General features: G+C 39.6%; 2 protein-coding genes across 14 annotated transcripts in view; one reads left to right on the top strand and one right to left on the bottom strand.

Moving 5' to 3' along the window:
- CNTN4 (contactin 4) overlaps positions 1–18,808 on the top strand; it is a 927,650-nt gene extending 908,842 nt beyond the window's left edge. For all 13 annotated transcript variants that reach the window (XM_077858022.1, XM_077858031.1, XM_077858030.1 and 10 more), the window contains 9 exons: positions 1,126–1,284; positions 3,875–4,024; positions 5,526–5,596; positions 6,665–6,899; positions 7,384–7,496; positions 8,048–8,234; positions 8,667–8,779; positions 14,118–14,286; positions 16,989–18,808. In XM_077858022.1, coding sequence (XP_077714148.1) covers positions 1,126–1,284; positions 3,875–4,024; positions 5,526–5,596; positions 6,665–6,899; positions 7,384–7,496; positions 8,048–8,234; positions 8,667–8,779; positions 14,118–14,286; positions 16,989–17,089 — 1,298 coding nt within the window. In that variant the 3' untranslated portion in view covers positions 17,090–18,808. The remainder of the gene's footprint in view (positions 1–1,125; positions 1,285–3,874; positions 4,025–5,525; positions 5,597–6,664; positions 6,900–7,383; positions 7,497–8,047; positions 8,235–8,666; positions 8,780–14,117; positions 14,287–16,988) is intronic.
- Positions 1–18,880, bottom strand: part of IL5RA (interleukin 5 receptor subunit alpha) — a 70,463-nt gene that overhangs the window by 4,933 nt on the left and 46,650 nt on the right. The window contains exon 12 of the mRNA XM_077858033.1: positions 12,970–13,041. Within this exon, the coding sequence (XP_077714159.1) occupies positions 13,003–13,041 (39 nt within the window). The 3' untranslated portion in view covers positions 12,970–13,002. The remainder of the gene's footprint in view (positions 1–12,969; positions 13,042–18,880) is intronic.

The raw sequence follows: 18,880 nt of genomic DNA, 5'->3' as shown, positions 1-18,880 counted from the left end.
GTCTTACTTTAGGAAATTACAATTAACTTTTCACCAGTCTGCTAGATGTCTCTTTCTTCCCTGACCAGCAACATGGCCCAGTAGTACATAGCAGTACACTTGCCTGCTATGTGGGGCTCAGCAAAGTCCTCCTAGGACTATCTCCTTATTCCTGTCTCAGGGACATGAAGTTTGTCATCATGTCTCCTTCACCAACCACCTTCCCTCCTGAAATGGTCAGTTGTGGTTTGCTGCAAGTGCATTTAACTGCCTGGTAAGAGCTTTTCCTGTTGGAATCTAAGACAGCTTTGGGGCTTTGCTTGGGTTGTCTTTCTATGTTGTTAACCTACTGCTTTCCATCTTCTATTTATGATTTCCAAACCTTCATTTAAAACTGATTTCCTCTCATTTCAATGATTTAAATACATGGGCAGAAACAGTGAACATCAGAAAGTAGAAAAATACAGGTATGACTTATAGAAACTGCAAATGAGGGTCTTTAGACTCTAGCCTAGTTCTGAAGTTGAAGTTGGAGAAGCGACAATCCTGTGACTCTTGAGCACTGGCCATTTTCACAGAAGCTCCCTTGTGTACAAGTGTGTGTTTGCATATGACATGGGGCAGGCATGAGGTTGGTAGTTACAGTGTAGCAGGAATGTATGGAGCAGCATTGTGACCACCAATGTTCTCATGCCAGTTCTGATCAAATCCACGTTCTAAACGGTAGAAATGACCATTTCTAAAAGGCTTTCATCTCCATTTATCCCTTTTCTATCCATAGATAACACTGCCTGACTTATACCAGAAACCTGTAAATATGGTGAATGTGGGCTTTTGTGATACCCCAATATTCTCTCCTAGCATTTGGAACCAATATTCTATTTTAATGCTTTGTTTACCTATTTTTTTTCTAATTACATAGAGAGCCCCTAGAAAGAAGTGTCCATGTCTCATTCATCTCTGTAGTTTCAAAACCTAGAATAATTCTGGGCACCCAATAGGTATCCAAAAAGGAATTGACAAATGATGAATCTGTGAATGGGTGAATAAATGGTTGAATGGATCAGCATTGCATTCAATAAAGCAATCACTTGCTTGGACATGTGAACACACTGCTCCATTTCTGAGGGTCTTGCTCATTCACAGGCCCTCCAGGACCCCCAGAGGGTGTGACCATAGATGAAATTACAGATACTACCGCTCAGCTCTCCTGGAGACCCGGACCTGACAACCACAGCCCCATCACCATGTATGTTATTCAAGCCAGGACTCCGTTCTCCGTGGGCTGGCAAGCAGTCAATACAGGTACCATACTGGATGCCTGCGGGTAGTGTCTCACAGGGGCTTCTGAAAGTCAGCATAGTGGACAAAGCACTGTGGTAGAAACCAAGGGCCAGCTAGATTCCCATCAGATACAGCTATGAATGATACATTATGGCAGTATTTCCTAAGCCTCAGTCAACGGTACCATCATTTCTTTAATAGTTTTCTTTATCTCAACACATGTTTGTTTTTTAACTTGTCCTAAACAATAATGTCTTATGAAATGCTAGGTCTGTATGTTGGTTATATTTTTTTCTTAACATATATATTAAAACACATTAGTTGTAAAAATAAAATGCATCAATCTGCATATTACCTAAAATTATCTGTGTATTACTGATGATACACTTTGAGAAGCAAAGAATTATACTAGTCTACATAGCCTTTATAAAGTTTATTTACTGCTCTCAAGAAATCAATAACTAAGGACTGCCTGGAGCCTCTTGACTTGCTATCCATTTTTTTTTTAGATGGTTGAGTTTGGAAATGAAGAGGCATGAGATTTTGTTATATTAAAAACTATGTGAGATGGCCATACCTTGATGTTTTGAGGTAGAAATACATGGAGCGATAGGCCTAGTTCTGCGCAACTCAGGTGAATCATACTGATTTTAACAACCTCGTTTGTTTTTCACATCAGTTTATCCAACCTCAGAAATGGGTTTCTGTGTTTCCAGTTCAATCTCTGACTTTCTTCTGAGTCACAAGAGTGCTTAGGAAGGAAAGATAGGAAAAAGCTGGAAGTTAGGGGATCATGCAGTCCTGACTCTGCTACTTGGTAGATCGCTATACAGTTGCGTTTTCCTCGGCTGTTAAATGGGCATGATAAGAATTGTTTATGACCCAAAGAGAAACGATTGTGAAACTTTTTTAAAAACAGGAAGTACTACATAAATATAATGAACGAAAGGAGGGACACCTGGGTGGCTCAGAGATTGAGCATCTGTCTCTGACTCAGGTCGTGATCCCAGGGTCCTGAGATCGAGTCCCACATCGGGCTCCCCACAGGAAGTCTGCTTCTCCCTCTATATCTCTGCCTCTCTCTCTCTCTCTGTCTCTCATGAATGAATAAATAAAATCTTTTTTAAAAAATTACTAGAATTTGCTGAGCCCTTGATATGTGCTATATGTTCTGCTAAGTCCTTTTTTTGGATTTTCTCAACAGTACTATGAATAGATATTGTTATTAACCTCAATGTTTGGTAGGGAAACCAAGGCATGGAAAGATTAAGTAACGTGCCCAAGGTCATTGGGCTACTAAGCATGGATTTGGGTTTAGAATACAGATGGTCTGACTCCAAAGCCCCACACTCTTTACCTTTGGAAGTTAGGACTGTGTTAGTTGTGGCCTAGGGAGGCTGGCAGCCACTGAACCCTAGTCACCTGTATGATGGCCTCAGCTTTGTCAAAGTTGATCTCCCTTTCAGAGTTCTGGGCTACGTAGGAAATATTTATTTTTACTTTATTTTTATTTGTTATTATTTTTTTTTAGTAAGCTCCAGCCCACTATGGGGCTACTTTATTTTTAATTGTTTTGTTTTGTTTTTTTTTTTAGTAAGCTCTAGCCCAATATGGGGCTTGAACTTACAACCCTGAGATCAACAGTTGCATGCTCTACTGACTGAGGTAGAGGTAGGCACCCATTGCATGGAGAATCTTTATGATAACTGGTTTAAAAAGTTGTTCAGTGAGCATAGAGGCAATGTCCACAGCTTCTTCGCTTATGGCACCAAATAGTGGGCCATGTCCTCTTGGCAAGGAGCCCTTCTCCAAATACTGCTGGGTGGATACTGTCAAATTCTACTTCTCTGACTCCCTTTTTTGTGTTCTCCATGGCCTTTCCTTTTATGTTTTCAGATTCTTTCTTGAGATATGTTAGTAGAGTTCACTGTCAGTAGTAGTATAGCTTTGTAATATTGTTAACTTCATTATGATGAGTTATAGAACTTGGACCACACAGTTTGACGAAGATGCAGATCCAGTGCAATCTTGGGTTAGTAACTTAACCTTTATAAGGCCCATTTTCCTCATCAATAAAAACAAAGTAATTTTAATTTACTCATAGAATAGTTGTAAAAATTAATCAGTGTGGGGCAGCCTGGGTGGCTCAGCAATTTAGCGCAGGCTTCAGCCCTGGGCATGATCCTGGAGACCCAGGATTGAGTCCCACATCGGCCTCCCTGCATGGAGCCTGCTTCTCCCTCTGCCTGTGTCTCTTCCTCTCTCTCTCCCTGTGTCTCTCATGAATAAATAAAATCTTTAAAAAAAAAAATCAGTGTGCCCAACACTGTGCAATAAATGCTGAAAAATGTATCAGGTGATAGCAGTAATGATTACAGTCAAGTGCTTTGAGGCCTTGAAGACCCTAATGTCATCGTCTCATACCTGATTAGAAACTTGTTAGTTTAGCAAAGGGAGTTCTGGGATTGCTTCCCTGTAACAGCTGTTGTGCAACTACTCTCAGGCCACCTACAGTGCCCTGCACACCGTAATGGTGATGGTGATGGATGGAAGTTCCTATCTGCTTAACATGGAATCCCGTAAAACATCCCCACCTTCTGATGTCTTTCAGTCCCAGAACTGATTGATGGGAAGACATTCACAGCGACCGTTGTGGGTTTGAACCCGTGGGTTGAGTATGAATTTCGCACAGTTGCTGCCAACGTGATTGGGATTGGGGAACCCAGCCGGCCCTCAGAGAAAAGGAGGACAGAAGAGGCTCGTGAGTAGCAGCCAGGACACAGAGAGTCTGTGCTGGTGGCTATTATTTCTCAGGAAAAGGCTTTGAATTCTTCCTACTTTAAGCCCTAATGAAGCTCTGCATCAGCACCCCCTGCCCCTTGAATGGTTATAATGATCAGAAATCAGGCCAGTAGATGCTCAGCTTAGTTCAGTTCTCACTCTTCCCTGGGTCACCTTGTACAAAGAGAGACACCGTGTGCTTCGTCTTTCAAACGCCAGCACTTTCTTTGTTGGTTCATTTGTCACCAAGATTCTCCAACCAGGAATTATTTTTTTAATACGCACACCCACATTTCAAATGAAATCAACACACAGAAATCACTCGTCACAAATAATCAATTCTTCAGAAATGTTCAGTAAGATTTTCTTAGAGTATCAACCATGCCCAGAAGCTAAAATGCAGAACATCCTGCTAATTCATACAAGCCCAGTCAGCAATTTAGCAGGACCCTCTGTGTTCACAGCTTGCATGAGCACAGGGAGAGAAAACCTGCACCTATGTCAGTTGTACATTTCCTTCTCTCGTGCAGTGGGAGGCCTACATTATGTGTGGGGCTCTGTAGAGTCCCCAGCTGTAATAGGGCCCGATGTTTGTTGAAGGTTCCTAAGCAGAAGGGAACTCTGACCCTACTCTTGGACAGAAACCCTCTAGATTGATTTCATTATCTCTAACCGAGGGAACACACCCAGTCACCAATTTTTAAATTCTGTCTGGAGTTTTCCATTTACATGATGATCACGTCGCTAATCCCCATTCTTTCTTTTCCCCCTCCAAAACTGTCATTTAATTGATTCCTCTCAGCAGTCCTGAGAAGGAAGCTAGCATAATCTCCCCTCTTTTACAGAGAAATCTGGGGATCAAAGAGGTTAAGCACAGTGAGCCAGGGGTCAACCTATGTCCACCACTTCCTTCAGCACCCAGCTCAAAACTCACCTTCCTCCGAGAAGCCATTAGCCCAACCCTACTCTGAGCAGCCTGCTACTTCAGAACGCCACCGCACTTCATTCTGTCTGCACCGTATTGTTGTTTATTGTCAACATTCCTCTGTAATTGTTCTGCATGTGCTCTCTGCCTTCAACAAGATTGTAAACTCTGCACGGGCAGAGTGTGTATTGTCCTGTCTTTTGTGTACCACCGCATGGTTAATAAACGCCTATCCAAGCATTAGAACCAGAACTTCAGTCCTTTCAAACCACTGAACTTCGGCCTCTAGGGATGGAGCTCAACAATTGGGCAGACTTGTCACATACCTTGTGTACCTTGTTGAATGGGAATCAGGTAACTAATAGCAATTTCCTTGCTACATTTCACTTCTGTAAGCCGACGCTTTGGGCCCCATGACCACACTGTTTCTGACCTCAAAAGACAAAGATATGTTTATCAGCGTATTTGTTTAAAGTGAGTCACTTTAGCCAGACAACCTTCCTGCCCCTCATTTGCTTTTACCACCTGACATGACTTGTTTTTTGTTTCTGCACAGTCCCCGAAGTGACCCCAGCTAACGTCAGTGGTGGTGGAGGCAGCAAATCTGAACTGGTTATAACTTGGGAGGTAAATGAATCATGGAACAAAAGGAACATATATTAGTCTGGGCTATTTTATTTTTTTCCCTCTATGTTAAACAAATCTGAGAAGTTTTCTACTGTGTTTTTAAGAGCTAAAATTTGAGTGCAAATACTCCCTGTCACATAGTTAATAGGTAGCAAGAAAAGATGGTGCTTGCCCATCAATTGTTGAATTAGGTTTTAATTTGACTCATCACAGAAAAAACAATCATGAAATGGAAGACAACACAAGAAAACATAAATATATATATATATATACATATACATATATCCATGAAGACTGGTTCAAAGAAAACCAGTTTTCATTTCTTCCTGAATTGATGCATGGCCAATTGATTTAAAACCTCTGCCAGCAGTAGATTCAGTGTGCCAGCACAATTTCCTGGCAATTGGCTTTGCTTCTAGAGCCTTCTTCTATGAGGTATTTAAAAAAAAAAAAAACTTAGAGGTAGGTTAGTCACCAATTTATTAAAAGTTGATTTTGAAAGAGGAGATTAGAGTTTTAAAAAGGGTTCTTAATGCTTTTGAAAGATTTCAGACAGTAGTTCTTGAAGTTAAAATCTTATTTAACTAAAGCCCCAGCAGTGAGAGAAATTACCCCCTCCAGCTTAACTCCTCAGTTCTGAGGGGAAAGATCTTGCCTGAGTCAAGATGGTCTTCTTCAATGAGATCTTTTGTCTGTTTGGCACTAGGGAAAAATTCATATTGGATGGTACGTGTTGCATTTTTGGTTTCTAGATCGGCTATCCAGTGAATTTCATAGTCATTTTTGAGAACTTCAGAGCTGGGTCTCCCACATCAAGAAGCCATGCTCTCCACTGCAGATTTTCATTGGGTTTTGTTTCTTTCTTTGTTTAACCCTACTTCAGTGCCTCATCCATAGCTAACATAGACTGATGGCAAGCCCCAAACCTTAGTCTTTCGAGAAAACCCAAAGTAAGATAGGTGGGGAAGAATGCATATAAGAATGTTGGGTGGTAGGGTGAAATAAAACAATTTTAGCATTTGAATCAAACTGCTGTGGTTTCTGAAGACTATCTCCCTTCTTTCCCAGACGGTCCCTGAGGAATTACAGAATGGCAGAGGCTTTGGCTATGTGGTGGCCTTCCGGCCCTATGGCAAAATGATCTGGATGCTGACAGTGCTGGCATCAGCTGATGCTTCCAGATATGTGTTCAGGAATGAGAGCGTGCGCCCCTTCTCTCCCTTTGAGGTTAAAGTGGGCGTCTTCAACAATAAAGGAGAAGGCCCATTCAGTCCTACCACAGTAGTCTATTCTGCAGAAGAAGGTATGATTTATGCTGCCTATACATTTGATATTTGTTCAGTTTGGAGATATTCATGATTTTAGGATTGAACTGTCACTTGACTCTCCTGACTTTTAGTCAAGCCAGTTAGCTTTCTTTTGCTCTTATGCTCTTATTTCCATAATCCAGTAACTAGGACTCTCACCTATGACAAATGCTAATTAAGAAGGATGCATACGAATGAAATTGCTAGCTATAAAAACTTGGTGCTTAAATTTAAGCGGTCCTGGATTACTTCCTTTCCACCTACCCCCAAATTTAGTAGCCAAACACTTTGTCTTTACCTTCTCTATCTCCACTCCCTTCCAGCTATTAACCATGACTCCTCTATAAAATGATGGTTAGGGTCATAATCACTAAGGGCTGTTATATAACCATGGATTATTTGCTCCTTATAATACCAGTATCTAGAAGCCTATCCTGATGCACCTGATAGAATAATTACTTTTTCTATACTCATCTGTAGAACCCACCAAACCACCAGCCAGCATCTTTGCCAGAAGTCTGTCTGCCACAGATATCGAAGTTTTCTGGGCCTCCCCCATGGAGAAGAATAGAGGACGGATACAAGGCTATGAGGTAAACAAGAGATATGGACAATAATGGGTCTGGGAAAGGTCTACCCCTCACCGAGACCTTCAAGGCACACTCTATTAAGAAAAAGATTCAGATTCCCAGTTAGAGGCATGTCTTTCAGAGAACAATGGCTTCTAGTAGACATTAATTGAAGCACTAACATTCCACTATGAGATCACCCTTTCTCTGTTACTCTCGAGAAATGTTTTTCAAAATATATGCAGGTCTGAGCATTTATCAGTGGTTAGCAAAAGGAGCTTTGACTTTTGACACACGCAGTATCACTTGGGCTCAAAATAAATGTGGGGGACAAGTGAGAAATAGCTAACAATGGTTGTGCCAATTTTCCATCTCACTATGAAGCTAAGAACATCCTTTTCCTTCATATTGTGGATAAGTTCTCAGAGCATACCAAGCCCTTGGCTCCACTTATGAGTGGGTATAAAAAATTAATTCCATGAAAAAATCTGCATTTTTTAAAATAAATCAGCTAATGACATTGGAAATATCCCCAATAGGTATAATTTCCAAGGTTTTCCTTTTTATTTTCTCAGGTTAAATACTGGAGACATGATGACAAGGAAGAAAATGCTAGAAAAATACGAACAATTGGAAATCAGACATCAACAAAAATCACCAATTTAAAAGGCAGCGCGCTGTATCATTTAGCTGTCAAGGCATATAATACTGCGGGGACAGGCCCGTCCAGTGCAACGGTCAATGTGACAACCAGAAAGCCACGTAAGAACATCCTTGCTCAGAAATATTTTAGGGATTCATCAGACATATCCCCGGTTCATTTCCTCATCCCCACCTCCCAGCGATCATTTGCATACTAATTGGTATCATTATGTGGATTCAAATTTACCTTAGTATTTTAACTGAACCTTTCCGAATACCATGCAAAATTCATTGCTCCAGAGGACAGAAAGATAAATGTTTTTCTCCTCACCGGGAAGGGCTACTTCTTTTAGATATAAATGTTAGGCGACCAACTGAATCTTTTTCCATTTGCAATGCTGTATCTCGTCAGATTTTAGTGACCTTGAAGACACATATTAGTGCAATAGCCCATTAAATTGCCTCCACTCTTGAATTCTAGTAAGGAGATATTCCTCAGAATCCATTGAGACTTAATAATCTGTGACTTCGTATATCTTAATTTTTTTATAGCACCAAGTCAACCCCCCGGAAACATCATATGGAATTCATCGGACTCCAAAATTATCCTGAATTGGGATCAAGTGAAGGCCCTAGATAATGAGTCGGAAGTAAAAGGATACAAAGTGGGTAATTTCTTTTTTGCAGAGGTCCCTAATCCTGCTGTTAGTGAGAACAGTCTCTTCTCAGGAAATCATATGAACTATGTTCTCACTTTCCCTGATGACGTCCTGCAACCCCTCTAGGCCTCTATGTCCCCAGAGAGTGTGCTCTGAGTTTTATAAATAGTTTGTGGTAATAGGCTGGATGTAGAAAATTGCCTAAACTTTGAAATCAGGCAGAGCCAATCAGAAATTGTTGGAAAACCTGTGGTTGTGTCTTCAAAAACTCACAAAACCACATTTTTTTTTTTTTTTACCATTTCTCCTGTCAGCTTTGTTTTGTGCTTATGCTGGTTGTCTTTTTTTTAATCAACAATATTACTAATGGTTAATTATTTTTGTTCATGTTTCTAGAGCTAGAGAGATTTTTATAGAGAAAAAGGAGCAAGAAAGTTTTAGAAGATTCATTGGCCTGATCCCAGGGAATTAGCCTGAATTTAAAGAGCTAGAAAAGAAAATGTGTATAACCTTGGTACCACAATTAAAAGCAGCTGTTAATATCTTGTTTTATTTTACTTTTAAGCAACATTTGAGGCAGTGCAACGTAGGCCAAACAGAACCATTCTGCAGGCTATGGTTTGTGGCATTTTTCCACAGAGATGTTGAGAATAGCAGATGGGCAATGCTGTCAGGAATCAGTTAAAGAGCACAGGATTGTTGGAAAATAGTTGATAAAACCAGAGTTGGAACTGGGAGTTCACATAGTTGGTGGTAGAACCTTGGGTATTATGATTAGACAAAGATTCAGGAAAATGCTCTCTGTCATGGATTCCTTTTCTTTTCTTTAAATCACATGGCAACAGAGAAACATTCCCCAAAAACTAATCTGCAGACCTTTTACTGGGCCTTTATAATTTTTTTTAAAGATTTTATTTATTCATTCATGAGAGACATAGAGAGAGAGAGAGGCAGAGATACAGGGAGAGGGAGAAGCAGGCTCCATGCAGGGAGCCTGATGCGGGACACAATCCCAGAACCCCAGGATCAGGACCTGAGCCAAAGGCAGACACTCAACCACTGAACCATCCAGGCATCCCTACTGGGCCTTTTTTTTAAAGAGCAAACTCTTCTGGAAGGATCTTCTAGGATACAGCATTAAGAGATAGGACACCCACATTTTAGTCCTCTATTGACTATGTGACTCTAAGTAAGTCACTTAACCTCTTAGGACTGCATTAAAGGAGGAATTTTCTTGTATCTTCATATTTCTCTGAACTTTTGCTCAGATATTTCAGTTGAGCCATGAAAAAGGGAGAAAGATAGGCAGCTCTCTGGGAAAGAGTGTTCCAAGCACAGTGAACGAGATGTGCAAAGGTCCTAATGTGGGCACATGCCAATGTGATACAACAGAAAACATTAGGGACTGGACTGTGATGAATTAGAGATTTTCTCATTGTCCAAAAGAAGCAATGGCTTCAGTGGGGCCATATCTTCCAGTTTTTCAGTAGAACCCAATATTTTTTTCAAGTATAATTTTTTGGAGGGTTTTAAATGTTGACATCTAACTCAAAATAAAATAAAATAAAATAAAATAAGCACTACAAGAGCCAAATAGTTAAAATATGCAAGCCAGATGTGACCCACAGGCCATTGTTTTTTTACCCTCTAACCTCCTTATTTTGCAAGCATAAAGACAGAGACCAGAGAGGGGAAACAGTTTTCCCACACAGATGATGGACAAACCAGGCTGAGTTAAGAATATAGCCTGTTGACCCAGACTGCCTGGGTTTGAATGCTAAATCTACCTTTTTCTATTCATGGTACCCTGGGAAAATTGTTTAACATCTTCAAGTCTCAGTGCCCTCATTTTTGAAATCAGGATAATAACAGTGCCTACGTCAAGAGGTAATGGTGTTAGTACATAAACATAATAGTGTTTGGTGGCCTGATTGAAGATGTCAGGCAGATTCCTCTAAAACTATAGTGAGGCTCTCCAGCATCAAAGAGTCCACATATCCCATAACCTGGTAGAAGGTGGTGACAGAGCTATCATTGCTTATAAGGAGGACATCTCCAGCTCCAGAGGGTATGTCTGTGTTGGTGAAGTGGGGAGAGGTTCTCTGCCAGGTTCCATGGATAGTGTTTGAATCAAAGCACAGGTCAAAATAACAGAATTAGGTACCCTGAGACCACTCCCTGCCTCATCTTTCTCTGGTGGTGTGGTGGTCTTGAAAGCCAGACCACTGTGATGGCTGTAGCCAAAGAGTGGGAACAGCCATAGAACATAAAAACACCTCAATTTTGTTTGTTGTAGTGTACAGGGATGTCCCCTGAAGGACAAAGTAGCAGAGAAAATGCAGTTTGCGGGAAAGTAGCTGAGAGTCCTACTGTTAGCCTTGATTATGGCAGGGGAGGGGGGGGCTCTCAGTGAGTTAGAAATATCCAGGGACTGTAGCTACAAGAACAGAAGCACAGACTGTGCTTCTAAGGACCATCCCCAAAGAGTCACTGAAGTTCAGGGAAATCACACCTTTGGTAGGCAGCGACTTCACTATCTTTTTGGGTCCTGATGGTCTGGACACTGCAAATATTGATCTACATCTGATGAGAAAATCAGAAATCCCGTGGCTCCATTTCAGTGACTCTTACTGATTCCCAAGGCAAAACTTGTCAACTTTGATAACTTCGGACACATCTCCACTTTGATGTTTCACCTGGACATTAACAAATAGACTATAACTGAAATAATTTCAGGTTGTTGATACTGTCTAATGTGATAAGAACAAAAAATTAAATTTCTCTTACTTGTCATTAAAAATAAAAAAGAACACACCGTGTTCAAACACAGAGTAAGTACTAAAAAATGTTTGCTACTGTTATCATTATTCCCATGAATCCACTCTTCCTCCCTGTCTTCTACCCTGGATTATATGAAATGCAAGCACAGCCTTCAAGTCAATCAGATGAACCGAGTTTTTGGTATAAATACAGGTTTTACCAACGCAGTCCCTAATATTACAAGACTGATAAGCGGTGCTGATAACAGGGCTGCTTTTTCCTGGAAGTGTTTCTTTTGGATTTATATTTGAAACTGGTTGAATTCTCTGTGCTCTGGCAAGGACCAGAGGTAAATCAAAGAAGCAATTTATTCCTCAAAGCCAGATGTGCCCTTGCATCCCATCAGCCAGCCCATGTTCCTGAAGGGCTGTGATGAGACGCTTTGACACTCCTGAATGTGCCTGAGGATTTATTTGAGCTTGATCGTTAACGAGGGGATGCCGAGTTTGATACAACTGATGCTCCGGAGAAGGAAGGGGGACGTTTATGAATCTTTCCACCTTAAGGAAATTGTGTTTTCCACCTTGTATTAGAGAGATATAAATTAAGGTGATGAAATGCCAGGGAACAAATGGGATCCATACTGTTTTAAGGGAATTTTATGAATTTGAGTATGTGTTTGGTTTTTATTGCAATACTAGAGTGGCCTTATGTCTTTAACTTCAGCAGATCAGAATTTTGATATGTGCTCTAATCTTATGGTTCTGAAAGTGTGGCTTCTGAACCAGAGGCAGTGGCATTATCTGACAACTTGTTCGAAATGGAGATTTTCAGGTCTAACTTCAGATCTACCAAATCGGAAACTCTGGGGTGGGGTCCAGTGATCTGTGTTTCGACAAGCCCACCCCAGGCAATTCTGATGCACACTCAGGTTAGATCCCTGATCTAATCCAGGATTTCCAGCCACATTAACATTGCATCAGACTCTTTTTTTAAGTACCACAGCTTCAACCCCACCTCTGTGGAGTCTAACTCTGGAGTGGAGCCATAGCAGGCTTTCTGAGCCTCCTTACTTTCACCATTTTGAGCTGGATGATGCTCAGTGTAGGGACTATCCTCTGTGTTGTAGGATGTTTTGCAGCATCCTCGGCCCCCACCCATTAAACAGTAGCATGTGTTGTGACAACCAAAAATGTCAGCTGACATTGCCAAGTGCCCCCTGGGGGAGAGGAGCAAAATTGCCCTTCCACTACTCCTACCCTGTTGAGAACCACTGGACTAGAGCATCAGTATTTTACATGTCCCCCAAGTGATTTTGTCACACAGCCAGGGCTGAGAACCACTGATCTTACCCAACTCTATGCTTCTCACTACCAGGAGAAACTGGAAGTATTGGATGATTGTGAGTAGGAGTTGAGGCTCAACTTGACACTTACCAGCTCTATGACATCATCCAGCCTCTGTTTTTCTCATCTGTGGCAAGGAATAATAATGCCTGTGTTGTCCAGCTGTTGTGAGAGATAAACATGGTGATGTCGATAAGATGCCTAGATCATAGTCACCATCAGAAAGTATTTGTATAATAGTTATCATCACAGTTATTACATCCTAAAAGGCAGATGCACTTGTCCAGGCTTTTATATTTTGATTCTGATTGGAGTTGATGGTGATGGCAATCGGAATAGGCAGTTCCAGGCAGGTGGATATGTTTTCAGGAGACATAGTTGGGTACCTCATCAAATGAGCCACCTACCCAGACTCCCATCCAGGAGAGGCCAAGAAGGGAAACATGAGAGGCACTGTTGAAGCTGCAGACACTTCTGGAGTGACAGGGATCGACACGTAATATCCCCTGTTTTCCACAGGGCTCAGAAAGGGATTCCTAGGGAGGACAAGGGAGTTACTGCCCTTGCCTTTCTGAGATCCTCTCCCTGTGCTGAAATGTGCTTTCTCCAAAGTATTCACAATAATAATAATAATAATACATGATTCCTGCCTTGTGCTTCTCACCTTTGCCAAGTATGTTTGTCTCTTGTCCCATTTAAGCTGTCATAAATACTATGTCTTACATGCTTCCTTTGAGGCAAGTCCTTCACTTACGTTCAATCCTTATGTAATCTTGAAAATATCCCAACAAGGTGGGCGTCACTGTTTCCTCATCCACAGATGAGGAAAGTGAAGCTCAGATTATAAAGAGGACTACAGTCCACACAGTGGTCAAGTTGATTCTGATGCCAAAGCCCGTCACGTGTAACTGAGCTCTCTATGGCCTCCAAGAGGAGTTCATTTTCCAGGTGTGTTACCTGAGCCTTCTAGTGATTATGTGAGGCACACGGTGTGTTGGTCGGCTGATACTGCCCCTCTCCCCATGCTGCGGGGTCCTGCAAACTCTCTCTTCATAATGAAATGGTGACTGCAGATGTGCTCTTTACTATAAATGAGCCTCCCAAGCATGTGTGGGCAGCCTGACAACCTCAGTGTTCCCACATTTTGCTGATGCCCAGAGGTGAGAAAAAAATGAGTGCTCCATCTTTGGGGCCTTTGTAAGGATAGCAGGTGACACCTGTTCTTTCTGTATTGCCAGGTCTTGTACAGATGGAACAGACAAAGCAGCACATCTGTCATTGAGACAAATAAAACATCAGTGGAGCTTTCTTTGCCTTTTGATGAAGATTATATAATAGAAATAAAGCCATTCAGTGACGGAGGAGATGGCAGCAGCAGTGAACAAATTCGAATTCCAAAGATATCAAGTAAGAGCGTCTTTTTCTTCCCCTCCCCCTGCCTTATGTATCTCTGAAGTCTTCCCAAGGAGTCTGGGCTTGGACAAGGTGAAGCCCACAAAGAAAGGCTTCTATCATAATGGGAAGTACTATTCCCTTTCATTAGACAACTGATGTTTGCTAACAACAAGCAGTTTCACAAGAAGATAATTTGACTAATTTTGACTAATTTAATCGGTTGCCAATCAAAAATAAGATTAAAGCAGCCCCAAATTCATCACACAGGTTTTCCCATGTGGACATGTGTGGTTTGCATCTACCATAACTGCAGAATTACAGCTTAGATAGTTAAAAACATGACTCAGGAGAAAAAAGCAAAGGGTTCTTTAAAATGCCGTAGCAATTTATCTTTAGCCAAACAATGTAACTCAGTGTCTGTGGCTGAAAATATTTTGAACTTGACACTATTAATTTTGAATGTGTATGTAACATGTACATAAATACACATGTCTCTATATAGTTAAGATTTTGTTTATAAAATCTGGGTTTATTTATTATTTATTTTATTTATCTTTGTTTACAAAGACTGGACAGTATGTGAGAATATTCTTTTTTTGAGCAAATATATTCAATCTTGTTTTTGAAATACTATGTTTGCAAATATCTCAGCAGCATACTCTTTTTTATTCTGTTATTATTTTATTTATTAAAAAAATAGGAAAAGCAAATCCATAGAGACAGAAACCAGTTTAGTGACTCGTAGTGGCTGACCAGTGGTATGAGTTGCAGCTGAATGGGTAGTGGGTTTCCACTCGGGGTGATGAAAAGGTTCTGGAACTAGATAGTGGTGCTGGTTGAATAATGTCATAGTATACTTCCTGCCACTAAATTGTCCACTTTAAAATAGCTAAAATGGTAACTTTTATGTTATGTGTATTTTACCGCAATGAAAAAAAAAAAGATTGCAGTTAGATATCTAAGTGTAGATTTTCATTGGCTTTTGAATTTGACTGTCTGGAGATAAGGAGCTGGAGATACACATTTTCAAGTCATCAGTGGAGACATGATATTTTAAGTCATGGGCAAAATTCTCACCAAAGCATCCTGATTTTCAGACACTCTGCTAGGTGTCCATTATTTTTCAGATAAGGAAAGGGTTTAGCATGTCTTGCTGATACCACGTTACAATAAAGCATCCACGAAGCAATTTTAACTGTATCTGTAAAATTCGGATGCTTCCAGCCAGAAAAGAAAATGATAAATAAATAAATAAATAAATAAATAAATAAATAAATAAATAAATAAAAAATTAAAGAAAAAAAAAAGAAAATGTTCATTGGTCATTTTACCTTTCCCTGAATAAGAATGTGCTAACATCTGACAAATAGGACAAGACCTCTTGGGGACCCTGAAGCTATAAGCCATGCTCCTAACTCAGTAGTGATTTGCCAATTTCCAGATGAAGTTTATATTTACTGCACCTTTTTTTTCCCACACAAACACTAAAGGCATTTTTGTCCTTTGGGGGCGGGGCGGGGGGGGGAGAGGAAGAAAGGAAGAGAAAATGTTAAGCAAGCTCCATGCCCACCCCAGAGCTCCAAGCAGGGCTCCATCTCACAACCCCAAGATCATGACCTGAGCTGAAATCAGGAGTCAGTCACTTAACCAACTGAACCACCCAGGTACCCCAGCATTTTTGTCTTTTGAAAAAACTGGGAAGAACTGGATTCTATACCTTACTAAAGCAGGGGCTCTATATTCTGTCAAAGGGAACCACAGTGTGGAACCAAAGATGTAGAAGTAATCACCAAGCCACAAAAACACAAGATTGGGGTTTGTTTAGGGGTTAATTTATCTCACTCTGTTAAATCTGACTTCATGCTTCCTTATCATTACAAGGACTTTTTTTTTTAGAATGGTGGTTCTTGGTTTGATTCATTACAAAAGCATATCTTAAGCAATTTTATTGATATAATCGATATTAGATGCTAAGGGTGTAACTGAAAAGAAAAATGTTCTCTCCCTCAAAAGATTGTCCATTTTATTGGTCAAAGATCTTAGAATCTTAGAGAAATCTCAAATAACAGTTGGTAATCTGTTACTATGAAAAATGTAAGACCTATAAGAAAAGGTTTTATTTACAAGGATTGAGATTATTTTGTTGGGAAAAAAAGGATATATTTAGACAGACATGATTTGAATCCCAATTCAACTACTTACTAACTGGTTGATTTTAGACAAGTTATCATATTTCTCTGGGCCCTAATTTCCTCATCTGTTAAATAGTGTAAATCTGTTAAATACCAGATGTGTTTAAGGGTTTTCCAAGAATCACGTGTCCCTTTGCTCTATGCCCAAAGTAAAGGTAGAGTTAAAAAGGGAGCGGCAACTTTTATTTTGCTGCATCATTGGTATACTATTTATTAGTAAAGTTATTAGGAATATTGAAGTTTCTTCTCACATTAGATATAGACATCCTCATTTTGCAAATGCATCAATGGAGGTAGGTCCAAAGATGTCCCATAACCTACTCTTAGGCTCCTAGCTAGGTAGTCATAGAACTGATATTAAAAAGTCACTAGGAAAAAAATAAAATAAAATAAAAAGTCACTAGGAAATTGTTCTTTCCAGTAGAATCTAGCCAGTTCGGTTGTTGCCAGAAACTCTGTGGCCTTGCTCTCTCTCATAGCCAGAGTGAAGCAATACCAAGTAAATTTATTCTCTCTTTTCAGATGCCTATGCAAGAGGAGCCGGGCCTTCCACTTCAAATGCATGTACGCTGTCAGCCATCAGCACGATCATGATTTCCCTCACAGCCAGGTCCAGTTTATGACAAAAGTTATCTAAAGGACTTGCTGTTTATAATATAAGCAACATTTAGCTAGTTGTTTTGAAGACACCCAGTACTAAGTAATATTGTTGTTCAAGTACATCTTATTACTGGAAAAAAAATGTTTTTTGCTTCTTTAGGAATGGCATTATACAGTACTTCCTCAAAGCAAATCTAGCTTTGTCTGAAGTTTCTTTGGAAACTCTGCAATGCACTGAAGACATCTGTAATATGATGTTACCAAAGCAGTTTACATATGTCCTTATATGCATATTTTTTATTATATATTTAGTGTTTTATAGAATTTTTTAAAGTTAACATGAAATGTAGATATTAATTTTTTCCTCTGCTGTAAAATGCTATGGGCAACACAATCATACAATTATTATTTGAGACTATTTCCTTTAGAGAAAGAGTTTGAAACTCATCTTGGTAAATAAAGTACAAGTTACTTGTACAGTTTTACAAGGATTTAGTGGCAGAACCACTGAAGATTTGGTCTGCAACTCAAGGCTACTGTATGTAAATGACCCACTGGATGATTAATGCATTGAATCAAGTCCTTTTGACATGTACAATATATTTTCCCACCCTGTTGTGAATTTTGTTGTTCAACACAACTCAAGATGGTTTCAGGAATGGCTGCAAACTCAAAACCTAAACTAACTGCCCAAGAGGTACCTTGTGCAATATTCCCATCCCTGAAATTAGCATTGTACAGTAAGACTTTCTTTTCATTCAACTAAGTTAGCATCGTCTTTGTAGTAGCATTATCTTAGACATTAAATTTCAAGCTACATATCCAGTAGTAACATAGACCAAAAGTGACTATAGTCAACCGAGTCTTTCAAAGGCTAAAAGATAATTTTACTATCTTTAAGTGTATCTGTCTTGAATGTACATTTTTAAACAGGTAATTCTCTGTTGATAGATTCATAATTTCTTTATATATGTGTATGTCTTTAATAATAGAACCCTTCTTTTGACTCAAAATCATGTATGGAATTTGGCAAATTTCTCCTATTTCAGCAAATAGTTGCCGTGAAGAATTTTTTCATGACACTATAAAAGCTCTTTAGTATAACTGTATGTTATCTTGATGATTATCCTGTTTTACAGTAGGTAGCTTAGTTGCTTTATAAGCTTTACCTTCTAAGTCTTAAAATGACACATTGGAAAATGACAATATCAGAAAAACATATTCTTATGAAAAGAACTATTTGTTATAATGGGGGAGGTTTTGTAAGCTGACACTTGTGGAACAGTGCATATAAAAGGCAATGAAATTTTCTATAAAAATTTTCACATGTAACACTCTGCCACCTTTTCTTCTTTCTCAGAGAGCTCAAATTTGCCTGTAATTTGTCATTTTTGCTTAAAAATAATATAAGTTAACTTTTCAACCTTCTAGCTATATTTATCCAATAAAGTCATAATCAGGATTCCACTTGTGTAAAAACTAGGGCGGTAACCAGAAAAAATATTGTCAGTATTTCAAGCTGTGTTCCTTTCTTAGTTTGATATGGTTACTTCTATGTTAAAATAAAACAAAACTTAAAATTACACACACAAAAAAAATCAACAAAACAATAAAATGAATGGAAAAAAATGACACCCCAGGTAGTCCCCAACCCCAGTGTAAATGATATTTACCAGTGATCTAGCATATGTAATCTTTTTTTAAAGGTATTGTTAATAAATATTCTGTCATTTGTAAAGATACTTGTCTTTTGGGAGCATTTTTCCTGCCTGCCTATCAGGGGATTTGTTAGCTCACCCTTGTGCTCGTTATAA

The sequence above is a fragment of the Canis aureus genome, chromosome 19, assembly GCF_053574225.1.
Source record: "Canis aureus isolate CA01 chromosome 19, VMU_Caureus_v.1.0, whole genome shotgun sequence".
Taxonomy (NCBI): Eukaryota; Metazoa; Chordata; class Mammalia; order Carnivora; family Canidae; genus Canis; species Canis aureus.
Note: the sequence above shows the minus strand (reverse complement) of the source record. Positions and strands in the feature narration are given on the sequence as shown.